Source organism: Xiphophorus hellerii, chromosome 1 (genome assembly GCF_003331165.1).
Source record: "Xiphophorus hellerii strain 12219 chromosome 1, Xiphophorus_hellerii-4.1, whole genome shotgun sequence".
Classification (NCBI taxonomy): domain Eukaryota; kingdom Metazoa; phylum Chordata; class Actinopteri; order Cyprinodontiformes; family Poeciliidae; genus Xiphophorus; species Xiphophorus hellerii.
In genome coordinates this window covers 26,179,645-26,194,792 of record NC_045672.1, presented here as the reverse complement: position 1 = coordinate 26,194,792, position 15,148 = coordinate 26,179,645, and the positions used below count along the sequence as shown (strand labels likewise).

Here is a 15,148-nt window from a genome sequence, read left to right as displayed (position 1 = left end):
CCTTTAATCTGACAATCGAGCCACATCAGAAACGATATTCTGATTTATTAGCAGGTGCTTGAAATCCTTGAAAATGCTTGAATTTAAATTAGGTGTTTTCAAGGTTTGGAAAGTGCTTGATTTATCTATAAAGTCCTTGAAACTGTGGAGTTTTGTAATATAATGCAATCAAACATTTGATTAAAAGCCTAAATTTGGAAAACCTCACTCACAGTTCAAGACAAATATTTTCATACACCGAATAAAAAGACTGACACATTTTTTTTCACCCTCTGAAGTTAAATCTGATTAAACTTCTCTTTTTTTTAGGTCAGCTATAATATCCAAAATTATTTCTGTTTGCTAAATTCCAGAAAACTTAGAGAGAACATTTAAAAAAAAAATTCGTAACCATTTTTCTACATTGTGTTTAAGCATTTAATTTGAGCAGCCAGATCCTTTATCTTAACACTTTTTGTAAATATTATTTCAGTGTAATAAACATTTTTTTATTCCTAATTATATTTTAATTTATATTATCCCTGCTGCAGAATGTAGAATGTTATGACCAGGTATTATTAATAACAATAATAAATGTTATATAATAGTGAACTTAAACTTTCTTATTTAGCTCATTTGTATTGCTTTTATCTCCATGGTTTGGTGCTGGAATAGTTTGAAAACTTACCTTGAAAAGTGCTTGAATTTTATTGTGGGAAAAGTGTACGAACCCAGGACTAAATATGATAATATTTTACAAGAACATTCAGAAATGACTGACAGGGAGCTTCTACTTCCCAAAATGTAACAGGATCAGTATAATTTACTATGAAATAGACATACACACTAAGAAAGTATATCTAAAGAGCATTTTATCAGATTTTAAGTTACAGTTTGCAAATAAGGAACTAAAGTGAATTTATATCTAAAATATGAAAGCTGCTCTTTGTAACGTTGAGTTTTCTTACTGCCTTGCAGAAAAACCGATTCCCATTCTAGTGAAACAGGAACCAGTCGAGTTTAGGGAACCAATAATCGAAGCAGACAAATTCAAGTCCCGCTACAAGAAGATGATTCCTCTCATTCCTCCGAGTCCAGTAAGTAGAAACATCCTCAGCCTTGAGAAGTTCAATAGCTGAATAATTGATGATGATGAAAGCTTCAGTTGAACGTCAGATACCAGCGTTCATCAGCCGCCTCATGAAGGAAACGTTCACTATTATTCCTCTATAGATATACACAGTCTGTCATAGTTTCCAAAGCTCAGAGGTTCAACAGCTCTGGTTTGGAAATGGAAATGTCACAATTAAAATGATGGATAAAGAGCCAATCATCATTGTACCATTATTAAACGGGAACTATTGTGCAAAATGCCCTTTTTGGACGTTTTTGTACTTTTATTCGGGTCTTTGTTCCTTCTAGAAACAGTCAAAAAATTTCCTTTTGGTTTCTGAAAAACCAGCCGTTTCAAAAACCTCCCAGTACTGACGTCACAGTCAGTGGGTGCTGAGCTCCGCCCACTTCATTATTAGAAGACAACCATGTTTGGTTAGCTGGTTTTACCCCCATATGGGGAAAAAACATGTTTTGTAGTTTATTTATCATTCAGAAACAGCTACTGCTGCTTCCTTTATGGTTCTACTTCTCTGATCCTGCCAGGAAAAGTCCAGAAATTTTCAGAATTTAAGTATTTTCCAGAATCAGTTACTACTGACTATGGAACCAAACTCTAAAGCATCCATCCATCCGTCCGTCCGTTCGTTTATTTATGTGAACTTTGAACATATGATGAATTACATGCAGATCTCTTAAAAACGTCTCATTGTGCAGCTGATCTGCTCAGTTGTTGAAGATAATTTCCATTTAAAAACAAAGTGAGACGTTTCAAACCTTCTGGCTTTAAGCTGCTGTGGATCTGAATGGACCAAAGTAAACTCTGTAATGTCTCATCTCTGAAAAGCCTGCTTAAAGTTCAGCAGACGTTTCATTTTTTTTTGTTTTTTTGTTTTGTTTTCAGTTGATATATCTGCCTTTGTCTCCCAGGTGGATCTGGTAGTGTGTCTGGTGTGTGGGAGTGGCGGCGACGAGGAACGGCTGCTGCTGTGTGACGGCTGTGACGACAGCTACCACACCTTCTGTCTGATCCCCCCGCTGCACGACGTCCCCAAAGGAGACTGGAGGTGCCCCAAGTGTCTGGCTCAGGTGACACAAACAGCACATGATGTCAATACACTGTTTATATAGAACTGAAACAAAGTGGAAATATAAGATAAAGTTACTTTATTATATAGCAACATGTTTATATGTTAGGAGGCAAAAGTAATAAAGAACCAACTGATGTATTTAAAGAAAGATATTTGATTAAAAAATGCAGGTTTTAGCTGTTTTTCAGATATTTTTGATGGAATAATGTCACTAAATATCCTCGAAAGAATGACTCCAAAACAACCAGTAATACTTATTTAGAAACTTTTTGGAAACTGTGTGTATTTTTCAGAATCAGTCGTAGTTTATAGTTCACTATTTTGAGCCAAAGAAGAATTTTGATTTTGACTTCAAGCGCTCACAGCGTACAAACATTAGGTTTTAGGTTTGATTTTTTTATAGCATTTTTGACAAATGCCAACCTCCCATAAAAAAATGTGTCCATTCACTTTATTACACTTTATTGTTATTTGTTTTTAAACCTAAAAATTTTTTAAACTTAAGAATACATTTTCTATAAGAGATTTTTTTTTCAAAAGATCATGTAACATTTGCAGCCCTGAACAACTGATTGCACAGTTTTGTTATAAAGTCCATTGTTTGAATAGCCTAAATTTTGAAAGTGTTACAGTTGAAAGCTAACATTTTCATATATTTAATTAAAAAAAACCACTTTTTCCTCTCACTGTCTGAAGTGAAATCAGACTAAGCTTATTTTGTTTTAGGTCAGTTAGAATGACTAAAATTAATTTATGAGGCATTAAATTTTGTTACATTGTCCCTGCTGTAGCATGTCAGATATTATCACAAGACATGATTAGTAACAGTGTAATCCAAAAGTGTAATGCTGGAAAATTCTCAAAACTTACCTTGAAAATGTTTGAAAAGTTCTTGAATTTTACTGAGGAAAAAGTGAACAAACATTGATTCAGACTTAGTTTCACTGCAAAAACACAAAAACGTACCAAGTATTTTTGGTCTAGTTTCTCATGCAAATATCTTATTGCACTTAAAATAAGACACAATAACTTTCAAGTAACTTTCCAGCAATATATAGGAGCTTGTTTTAAATTAATGATTCCCAAGTATTGATAAAAAGTATTGAAAGAATCAAATGATTATTTCACTTACAACAAGACAACCAGTACTTTTTCTTCAATGTTAAGAAATTATTGACTTGAAACAAAGTCCTATATCTTCCTGAAAAGTTACATGTATGGCGCTTTTGTCTTATTTCAGGTGTAATAAAACATATGCAATAGAAACTAGACCAAAAGTACTTGGTGACATTTTGTGTTTTTGCAGCTTGGAGTTTCCATCTTATTCTGAGAGGCATTAAAAGCTTAAAGTTTTTATATTGCTGTGTTACATATTTAGGATGTAAACATAAAACCGGTATTTAATTGCACCTGCAGGAATGCAGCAAACCTCACGAGGCGTTCGGGTTTGAACAGGCACACAGGGACTATTCTCTGCGTGCGTTCGGCCAAATGGCAGATGCATTCAAATCTGACTACTTCAACATGCCGGTTCATGTAAGTCTTGTATTTTCCTATGTAAACATCCTCGTCTGTGTTGCTTTAAGCCTTTTTAAATTCAGATTTCATCCCTCTGGTGCTGGTGACAGATGGTACCCATGGAGCTGGTGGAGAAAGAGTTCTGGCGCCTGGTTGGAGCCATCGAGGAGGACGTTACCGTGGAGTATGGAGCTGATATCGCCTCCAAGGAGTTTGGAAGCGGATTCCCCATCCCAAATGGAAAATTTAAGGTTTCCCCAGCAGATGAGGTATTCTCTTTATGTCAGAGGAATTGTGAGCAGTTTTGATTTCATTTCTCTGCTTTAATCCAATTTATTACAAAGAGGTGGACTTATTACAATATCACATTTGTTGTGTTTTTCGTCTTCTGCAGAAATACCTCAAATGTGGCTGGAATCTGAACAATCTGGCGATGATGAACCCATCGGTTCTGACTCATGTGACTGCTGACATCTGCGGGATGACGCTGCCCTGGCTTTATGTTGGCATGTGCTTCTCCTCGTTCTGCTGGCACATTGAGGATCACTGGAGCTACTCCATCAACTACCTGCACTGGTACAAATACAAGGATACACTGCAAAAACACAAATACAGTTTGACAAAGGAAACTCAGAATTTTGCTGAAAACACAAATGTTGTTAAGACAAATTATTGAATAGTTGTTTTTTTCAGGAGTCAAATATCTGAAAATACCCCAAACTTAACATTATACCAAGTAATAATAATAATAATAATAGTAATAATAATGATAATAATAATAATAATAATTCATAATAATAACAATTCATAATAATAACCCTTTATTAACCAGATAAAAAACATATTGAGATCTACAATCTCTTTTTAAAGAGGGACCTGTTAGCACTGTTTACAAGTATCAATAAAAAGAAATAAAATTTCAATCCTAACTTTATTGGACAGAAGATAAGCACATTCCTGACACACTGCAAATACACAAAATGCCACTAAATATTTTTTTGTCTAGATTATGGTGCATATATCTTAGTATACTTGACATAAAACAAAACTAAAGTACAAGTAACTTTTGAGCAAGAAGTAAGAGGTTTTTTAAAGTCAATAATTCCTTCATTTTGATGAAAAATGTCTTATTTCACTTATAACGAGACCTTTTCCCATGTTATAATTTAAATAATCTGTCAGTAGAACTGGTATTTTTGATCAATATTAAGGAATTATTGACTCAAAATGTGCTGAAAAGTTACTTGTAAGTTAGTTTTTTATTTACTTGTATTTACTAAGATAGATGCACAAGAAATTAGACAAAAATACTAAAATTTGGGGTCTTTGTAGTGTAATCATTTAATTCAAATGTGTAGAACATGGGACACACACTGCAAAAAAAACACCAAATCAAGAATTATTTTTGTCTAGTTTCTAGTGCAAATATGTTAGTACACTTGAAATAAGACAAACAAACAAGTAACTAAAAAAAGTACAAGTTCCATTGGCAGATTATTTCAGTTATAACATGGGAAAATGTTATGTTATAAGTGAAATAATCTGCCAGTGAAACTAGAACGGGGTTGCTAGGTGACGGGGTGTACTTGGCTGGGGTTGCTAGGAAACGATGCACTGTCTGGCCCTTGTTCATGAAATAAGTAAAAAACAATCTACCAGTGGAACTAAAACAAATAATTCCTTTGTTTTGATAAAACCAATATGTACTAAGTTCATTGGGAGATTATTTCACTTATAACATGGGAAAATGTCATGTTATAAGTTAAATAATCTACCAATGGAACAAGTACTTTTTATCAATATATTAAAAAATTTACTGTAAAGTTACCTTTAAGTTAGCTTTGTTTCATTTCAAGTGTACTGACACGTTTACACTTGAAATTAGACAGACAATCTAACATTTTGTGTTTTTGCAGTGTTGTTTCCTTATTGCTGCTTTATTTGTGATGCTGTTGTTCATGTTTAGGGGCGAACCGAAGACCTGGTACGGTGCTCCTGGTTTTGCTGCCGAGCAGCTGGAGAAGGTGATGAAGAAACTGGCTCCAGAGCTGTTTGAGTCCCAGCCGGACCTGCTGCACCAACTGGTCACCATCATGAACCCCAACACTCTGATGGCGCACGGCGTCCCGGTACCCACTGCTTTAGTCATCACCTCGGTCTGTTTCACATCTCCTGAATAAAAACCAACAACTCGTCTCTCTGCTGTAGATTTACAGAACCAACCAGTGTGCCGGTGAGTTCGTCATCACGTTTCCCAGAGCGTATCACAGCGGCTTTAATCAGGGCTTTAACTTTGCTGAGGCGGTCAACTTCTGCACCGTGGACTGGGTACGTAGCTTTACTCAGAAATACTTATTTAAAAAAAAAAAAAATAGAAATAACATAAGGAAAACTTCAACTTTAAAGACAACATGGTGGATTTTCTGGAATGGCCCAGTCAAAGTCATTCTGATATATAAAGATAAGTGAAAATTTTAGTACTTTAAGAATAAAAATGACAACAATTCTTAAGTAACAAAAAATAACAAAATCAGGCAGAAGATTTTTGTTTCCAAATTAATTTCTTTCAATAAAAAAACGTATACAATTTTAACAAAAACTGCAGGTGTGTGTCTGTGTCTGGTGTATTTTTGGTTAAAACGTGTTATTTTTTCACTCAGTGGGTAGAAAATCCAGAAATTTTACTCAAGTAAAAGTAAAAAGTGCATTGAAGTAAAGATAGTCTTAAAAGTAAATTTTTTCCAAAAATAAATGTTACTTCTTATTGGCTAATTGGAACCTGTTTTTTTTGTGGTTGTACATCCAGATGCCCCTGGGCAGGCAGTGTGTGGATCACTATCGTCTGCTGCATCGGTACAACGTCTTCTCCCACGATGAGATGGTGTGCAACATGGCCACCAAAGCAGAGACTCTCAACGTGGTTCTGGCCTCGGCCGTTCACAGGGACATGGCCCTCATGATCAAAGAGGAGCAGGAACTGAGGGACAAAGTCAAGAAAATGGTACAGTGGTTCACATTTTCTATAAAACCTACAGATTTTGTGCCAAAAATTAATATTTCCTAAAATGAAAAATGTAAAAATCATATTCTGTTGTTTTTTTTCAACGCCATTAGGGGGTGGTGAACTGCAAGGAGGCAAAATATGATCACCTCCAAGATGATGAGCGTCAGTGTGCCAAGTGCAGGACCACCTGCTACCTTTCCGCCATCACCTGCTCCTGCAGCCCAGGTGTGCTGGTCTGTCTCTACCACATCAATAGCCTCTGCTCCTGCCCCGTCTCCAACTACACTCTCAAGTAAGAACTGCTGGAAAAGCTTCTTCTCTCAGTGTTAGCGTCGCTGTTAGCACTCTTCTTCAGGCGATCTATCCTCCTAATGAAACCGTCGCTTATACGTTCCCAAACGTTTCAATGCTGCGTTAGCTTCTGGCCCTCAGCAAACCCACAGAAAATACTACAAAATAGCTAAACATCAATTTTTAGAATGTTTTTTCCCTTTTATTCACTTTTCAGTAATTATTTAATTCATTTTGCGCACTTCAAAAAGACAAAATATTACAAAGTATTTTTGGTCTAGTTTTTAGTTCAAATATCTTAGTTTATTTGAAATTTGACAAAACTAACTTACAAGTAATTTTTTAGCCAGATATTGTTCTATGTCAACAATTCCTTAATGTAGATGAAAAAGTACCAGTTTCTTTTATTGATTATTTCACTTAAAGCACTGGAAGAATGTCTTGTTCTAAATGAAATTATCTGCCAGTAGAACTAAACTTTTTTTCATAAATATTAAAGGAATTACTTACTTAAAACGCGCTATTGTGTCTTGCTAAAAATTTACTTACAAGTTAGTTTTGTTTTATTTCAATTGTATTAAGGTATTTGCATTTGTAACTAGACGAAAAATACTTAGTAAGATTTTGTGTTTTTGCACTGCATATGTGCTGCTTCATGACTTCTGATTTTAGTTTTGATGAGTTTTGAGGTGGAAATGTATGTATTTATATTTTAAATTTTTCCAACATAATCCCCTCTTTTGATTATTAAAAATATGAAATATTTTATATTAATCACATCAAATTTGATTTAATCTCCACAGTTCCTATGTTTTCTGCAGCAGGGCTGCTGGACGGTTCCTTCTGTCTTTTTTCTTTCCAGAAACTTTTCCATTTCAGGATTGAGAATCAGCTTTATAAATTTGACTGGCAGCCAATCAGAAAGATAATCATGGCAAACAACATTCTAACCAGTTATTTAAATTATATTTTACAATAATGATAGAAAATCAGATATTTTATTTTTAAAAAGTCATTTAATTTTTATTTATCCTTTTTGTTCTCATCTTAAATCCAACTCCCTGAGGCCTCCCTAGCGCCCCCTGGCGGCCGCACTTTAAAAACCAATGCCGTAGCTATATACACTGCTCAAAAAAATAAAGGGAACACTTAAACAGGTGTTTAACACTTAAAGTGTTCCCTTTATTTTTTTGAGCAGTATATTTTCCTCTAAAAGTTGCTGCATCATGGATCTGCTGCAGTTCCAGAGCTAAATGTGGAGTTGTGTTTGCTCCTTCAGCTACAGATACACTATGGATGACCTGTTCCCCATGATGAACGCCGTGAAGCAGCGAGCCGAGCTCTATGATGAATGGGCCTCTCGTGTCACTCAGACTCTGGAGGCCAAACTGGAGAAGAAAAAAGGTGAGTAAAACAAAACGTTAAATAAGTGAAGCAATAGTCTTAGATGTTTAGGTTTGATATCTGATGTTTGTGTTAATTATCTAAATTAGCTGCATTTTTTTCCATGATGTATTCATGCTTTAAGAGGTTTCTTTTTTGGAGCTGGATTTGTGATAAAAACTAGGCTTTTATCGTGTTTTCTTTTATCGTGATACAGTTGTTATCATGACAGGAATTTTGATTTTTCATTGTCACAATAAATTCCAATTAAGGATGTTTGAAGTCCCCCCAAAAATGTCTGTATTATTATGATTGTTAGTTGTACTACACTTCAAAATCTTGGTATAATTTTGTTTTTAGTGGAGTAGTACAACTAACAATCTTGGCAATTTTAATCTAGTTTCTACTGCAAATATCTTAGTACACTTGAAATAAGACTAAACTATCTTACAAGTATTTTTTCAGCAAGAAGTAGGAGCTTGATTTAAGTCAATAATTCCTTAATATTGATAAAAAGGTATTAGTTATAAGTGGAATACTCTGCCAGTGGAACAAGATATTTTTCCCATACTATAATTTAAAATGTCTTGTTCCTCTGGCAGATTATTTCACTTTTAACTAGAACTCTTTCATCGTTTTTGATTAGTTATTGACTTAAAACAAACTCATATATCTTGATGAGAAATTACTTGTAAGTTAGTTGTGTCTTACTTCAAGAGCATTAAGATATTTGCATTAAAACCTAGACAGAAAAATGGTAAGATTTTGTGATTTTGCTGTGTTTTGTCCTCTGTTAGTTCAATGAGAGTATTAATAAATATCAATAAATGTAAAAATGTGATTAAATGCAACTACTGTGTGCAGTTTAGTGATGCAAATCACACTTTTTTTTATGTAACTGATGTCCTAAAGAAACGATTTATAAATGTGAATGTTTTTAAGTATCAGTATTTTTGTTTGTTGGGCTACAATTCTTGTCATGCAGTCACAGCCACAAAGTTTCCTAAAAAAAGAAGTAATAAATAGTTCTTATTGCCACTTTTATCCTCAAAATAGTCCCACAAAATACTGTGATAAAGTTTTTGTCCACATTGCCAACCCTTAGCTGTGTTTCATTCCTCTGCTGAAAACATTTCAGTGTTGGGTTGTGAAGGCGTTAATCAGACGGCGTCTGACCCGTCGTTCTCTCCTCAGGTCTGCCCGTCTTTCGCTCTCTTCTCACTGAGTCAGAGACCAGACTGTTCCCCGACAACGACCTGCTGCGGCGGCTGCGGCTCGTCACACAAGACGCAGAGAAATGCGCCTCGGTGGCTCAGCAGCTGTTGAACGGCAAGAAGCAGACCAGGTAACATTGTTATAAAAGTTAAATTTGTTTATAGGTGTTCGTTCCACTGTGTCAGCATTATCAAGTTGAGTCTCCCCGTTGTTCCAGGTATCGGTGTGGAAGTGGAAAATCTCGCAGCCAGCTAACAGTGGAAGAGCTCAGCTCCTTTGTGAGGCAGCTGTACAACTTGTGCTGCAGCCTCCCGCAGGCACCTCAGCTCAAGGTACGGCAAGGAAAAGGAACATTTTGTATAGTTTTTTTACATTAACGTCACAAATAAAAAATTTTTTTAGGGATTTTATGTCATTTTTTTTGTAAAACAATTGTGAAAAAATAATAATTTCAGAACAAATCAAAACATTTTTGGAGGGTAAAGTTTATAAACTACAACACAAAAACAAGAAAAATGTCAAGAGTGAAACTGAAACTAAATTATCAATTCTATACTGATATCAAATTGATATTATTGATATTTTGGATCGATCTGCCCACCTTTAGTAAAAATGGCTCTTTAGATTGTAAAGTTTGCTGTCTTCTGTGTGGTTTAGGTTGAGTTTTGTCCTGGGGTATCAGAGTGAAGGGGTCAATGCAAATACATATAACACTTTTCATTTTTTAATTAGTAAAAAAAAAAATTCTTAAAAAAATTATATTTAACAATTACTGACCACTTTGTGTTTGTTACATAAGATCCTAATAAAATATATTGAAGCTTGTGACAAAATATGAAGGAAGTTTATGGGGGATAAATACTTTTATGAAGCACTTTATGACCAGCAGCAGCAGTGACACCTGCAAGAGGGGGGTGTTGGGGGCCTGGGACCCCTAGAAAAATAATAAACAAAAATAATTAAACAAGGTACTACAATTGTATACTACTGTGTGGGGGGGTGTGTGTGTGGGTGTGTATGTATCATTAAGCAAATGTCAAAAAGCAAAATAATTAATGCTTCTTTTCATTTAGGAACTCTTGAATCGGATTGAAGACTTCCAGCAGCACAGCGAGAAAGTCCTGGTGGAGGAGTCTCCCAGCGTCGCAGAGATCCAGAGCCTCTTGGACGTCAGCTTTGATTTTGATGTGGACCTGCCGGAGCTGCCGCAGCTCCGGGAGCGGCTGGAGCAGGCCAGGTGGCTGGAGGCCGTGCAGCTGGCCAGCGCCCAGCCCAACACGCTCACCTTGGAGGCCATGAGGAGACTCATTGACCAGGGAGTCGGCTTAGCACCGCATCCGTCCGTGGAGAAAGCCATGGCGCGCCTCCAGGAGCAGCTCACCCTGTCGGAGCACTGGGAGGACAAGGCGAGCAGCCTGCTGAAGGCCAGGTGAGCGCAGCACCACCTGATACATGGCTGCAGCCACTTCTCCATTAATTTCTATCCATATTCTGCTAATGTCGAAAAAAATACAATTTCTTTTTAAAGATACATAATTCCTGGAACAAAACAACTTTTCAAAAGTTTAACAACAAAAATCTCAGGCTTTAAACTGTGTTTGCAGCACCTTATAATTTTCTTTGTAGGAATCCTATGAATGAAGCAGAAACACATTCATTCATATTGTCTGCTTCTAAATAAATAACATGGATCTGACTGAAATCGTGATGTTTTATTTCCATCACCAGGCCGCCTCACTCCATAGAGACTCTGAGCGCTGCTGCTGAAAAGGCCTCCGTCATCCCAGCTCACCTCCCAAACTGTCTGCTGCTGAAGGACACCATCAGGAAAGCACGGGAGTGGCTTCAAGAAGCCGAGGAGCGTCAGGTGAGGAAATCCTTGAAAATACTTGAATTTCATTTAGGCGTTTTCAAGGTTTGGAAAGTGTTTCATATGTTAGATTAAAAGTCTAACTTAGAAAATGTTACTTACAGTTGAATCGAAGTATTTCTACACACTGGATAAAAAGACACACATTTTTTTTCACACATTAACTTGTGTGAAGCTAAATCAGATTAAGCTTTTCTTGTTTTAGGTTAGTTGGAATTACCGAAACTGTTTCTATTTACTAAATGTGAGAAAACTTGGCAAGAGTATTTTTTACAGAATTTTTTTGTACCTTTCTTTGTATATTTTTCTTTGTTTAGTTTGAGCTGGAAAGTAATTTACGTTAATATGATTTGCTTGGATTGTTTGAGCATAATGAATATTTATTATTCCTAATGACAATCAGTGACTTATTGATCTGTGTAATTGAAATAGATGTTGGCTTATATGTTTTAAGTGAAGGACTGTTATTAAAATTTGGAGATTTTTTTTGTTAAATTAGTGTTTTGTTCTTGGATTAGTCAGATTTATAGGGTATAATTTTGTGATATTGTTATGTTTGTCATATTTTAGTTTACATTGTCCCTGCTGTAGAATGTGGAATACTATCTCAAGACATTTTTAATAACATTGATAAATTATGTCATGTAATAATGAATTGAAATGCTGATTTTTAGTTCATTTGTTTTGTTTTTATCTCCAAAGGTTGGTGCTGGAAAAGTTTGAAAACTTACCTTGAAAATGCTTGAGAACTGTCTGAATTTTACTGTGGGAAGTGTTCAAACTCTGAGTTTTCCACTCAAAAGTTGTGCTTCCTTCAGGCCAGCGGCTGCGTTTTGATGGCGGACAGCCTCTCCGACATGCTGCTACGAGGACAAGCCATCCAAGTGCAACTGGAGCCGTTGGACCGGCTGGAGTCTCTGATGGCAGACGGGCAGAAGTGGAAAGAATCTGCAGCCGCAACTTTCCTTCTAAAGGACTCAACTCTTACATTGCTGGAGGTATTATTGTACAGATTATAAATCCGCACAAATGTTTTCTTTATCTGCTACATTTTACTGAAACATGTCCATATTTAAAATCTGTCAGACAGCGAATGGATGAGGTTTGAAATTTGTTGCGTCCCGAAGTGATCTGAGCCTCTGGAAGAGCCCAAAAAACACAAAATATTACCAAGTAGTTTTGGTTTAGTTTAGAAATAAGACAAAACTAAATTACAAGTTGCTTCTCAGCAAGATTTAGGAGCTAAATAATTCATCATATTGACAAAAAAGTGATTTTTTTATTAGTGACATAATCAGCCGGTGGAACAAGACCGTTTTTGGCAACACTTTAGTTGATGAGGTGTGCATAAGACTGATATGAGACTGTCATGAACATGAAGGAGTCCTCATAAATGTTTGCATTTGTTGTCATGAAGTGTCATTTGATAAATAATGACACTTCTAATGCAAAGGTGCACTAAAAGTTGCATTAAAAGTTCACTAAAAGTGTAAACTTTGCATTAATCAGTAAATAATGACACTTTTAATGCAAAGTTCCATTCAAACTTGCTGTAAAAGTCAATTAAAAGTGTCACCTTTGCATTAAAAATGTAATTATTTACCAAATGACACTTTATGACAACAGTCATAACAAAGTCTCCTTCATGTTTGACAGTCTCCTCTCAGTGTTATGCACAACCTATCAAATAATGTGTTACCCATTTTTTCCCATATTAAAGGCTAAAACTTCTAATTCCACTGGCAGGTTATTTAATTTATAACAAGATAGTTTCCCCATGTTAGAATTGAAATAATCTGCCAGTAGAACTAATACTTTTTCATTGATATTAAGAAATTATTCATATTAAAACAAGCTCCTATATCTTGCTGAAAAGTTACTTATTTTTGCCTTATTTCAATATTTATATTAGAAACTAAACCAAAAATACTTGGTAAGATTTTGTGTTTTTGCAGAGTAAATTAAAAACAACAGAGGTATTTATTATTTGAGTCATCAGTTTTAATGTTTATCTATTTATGTTCTTTTAATGCAGGTCCTGTGTCCAAGATTTGAAGCTGGAGCTGTCGGTTCTCCGAAGAGGAAGGCCAAGAAGGGGAAAGAATCTCTGAAAAATAACAAAAAGAAACCCACACGACTGAACTCTCTCAGCGATGTGGAGAAAGCTCTTTCAGAGACCAAGGACTCTACCTCTGCAGTGAGTACAGAAAATCACATGGAAGTTGTTTAAAAGTTAAATTAATATTTTATATAGAGCATTACACACAGAGTTAAATATTTGAAGTGTTTATTTCTATTCATTTTGATAATTATAGCTTACAGCTAATAAAAATGCAAGAAAAGTAGAATATAACAATAACTTTTCTGAAAGGTTTGCCCATGTACGCTACACTAGACGCAGTCAGTTTTGCTCCTTTTGTATCACTGCATTTATGCAGCGTGGCGTGGAAGAGGTCAGTCTGTGGTTCAGCTGAGGTCTAATGGAGGCCCAGATTGCTTTGACAACTCCCTTCAGATCATCTGCACTGTTGGGTCTGGTGTCTCTTCTTCCCCTTAAATATTCGTAAATGAAAAAATGCAGAATGTGCCATTTTTTCATCATTAATTGCTAATCACACTAAAGCCTGTGTGCAACAGATTTCTTTTAGTAAAAGAAGCATCAGTACAATAAAACAAAACAAAACAAATCTATCTCTAGTTCTCCTTGAGTTTTCTGAATGTTCAATATTAGAATAGAATAGAATAGAATAGAATAGAATAGAATAGAATAGAATAGAATAGAATAGAATAGAATAGAATAGAATAGAATAGAATTCAACTTTATTGTCATTGCACTGTCACAAGTACAAGCAACGAGATGTAGTTTGCATCTATCCAGAAGTGCTCTACGAGATATAAATATTTATTTACAGATGTACAAGACTATGTATGGACTATAAGGGGTTATAGCAAAGAGATATAGATATTAGTTAAACATTCAGAATATTATCTAAGCTGATTACAGGTTTAAATTCATTAAAATTAGTTCTTGTCTCCTTGTGGAATGTAAATAAAATATTTGTGGCCTGATTTTGGGTCCATTTCCCAACAACCAGAATCCAGATAATATTTTTTAAAGGGAATCCATTATACAAAATTCACATTTTGTGCATTTTTGTCCTTCCTTTTTGGTTTCTACCACTTCAAAAAAAAAAACCCGTGCTGTGTTTTTGGCAATAAGTTAATGTTTTTTGGTGTTTGGAAAATTATTCATAAACTTTCCTATTGTTATGTCACATTCCCATTAACCGCCCTATTACCTAACCACCCAAGTGGAGCTCCAGGACGTTTGGTCAGCTAGTTTTACCGCTGTACAATGGCTGTTGGAAAAGACAAGTGTTTTGTAGTCGACTTACCATCCAGAAACCACTTGCTGCATTCTTGTTGATTGTGCTAGAGGCTCTACTAATGCTTTTCAAAGATGTACGGTAGTATAATTGTGCATCTGTTTGCAGCCATTTTCACATGCAAGTGAAAAACTTTGAGTTGGGGGGCGTGGCCAGCAGCAGCTTATTCTGATTTAAAGTGACAGAGGCCCTAAAATGGCTCAAAATAGACAAAACTGACCAGACTGAAATTTCTTAATCTGAGAATGATTTTGGGCAAAAATGTTAATGAATATGTTTTGTGTAGGCCATAGATCTA

At 35.5% G+C, this 15,148-nt stretch overlaps 1 protein-coding gene across 2 annotated transcripts in view; it reads left to right on the top strand.

Annotated features, from left to right (window-relative positions):
* kdm5bb (lysine demethylase 5Bb) overlaps positions 1 to 15,148 on the top strand; it is a 33,296-nt gene that overhangs the window by 11,605 nt on the left and 6,543 nt on the right. For both annotated transcript variants that reach the window (XM_032552201.1, XM_032552138.1), the window contains 16 exons: positions 958 to 1,076; positions 2,023 to 2,181; positions 3,600 to 3,719; positions 3,812 to 3,970; positions 4,096 to 4,277; positions 5,668 to 5,830; positions 5,910 to 6,029; positions 6,508 to 6,702; positions 6,816 to 6,997; positions 8,276 to 8,400; positions 9,574 to 9,724; positions 9,812 to 9,926; positions 10,668 to 11,023; positions 11,323 to 11,461; positions 12,283 to 12,462; positions 13,500 to 13,661. In XM_032552201.1, coding sequence (XP_032408092.1) covers positions 958 to 1,076; positions 2,023 to 2,181; positions 3,600 to 3,719; positions 3,812 to 3,970; positions 4,096 to 4,277; positions 5,668 to 5,830; positions 5,910 to 6,029; positions 6,508 to 6,702; positions 6,816 to 6,997; positions 8,276 to 8,400; positions 9,574 to 9,724; positions 9,812 to 9,926; positions 10,668 to 11,023; positions 11,323 to 11,461; positions 12,283 to 12,462; positions 13,500 to 13,661 — 2,627 coding nt within the window. The remainder of the gene's footprint in view (positions 1 to 957; positions 1,077 to 2,022; positions 2,182 to 3,599; positions 3,720 to 3,811; positions 3,971 to 4,095; positions 4,278 to 5,667; positions 5,831 to 5,909; positions 6,030 to 6,507; positions 6,703 to 6,815; positions 6,998 to 8,275; positions 8,401 to 9,573; positions 9,725 to 9,811; positions 9,927 to 10,667; positions 11,024 to 11,322; positions 11,462 to 12,282; positions 12,463 to 13,499; positions 13,662 to 15,148) is intronic.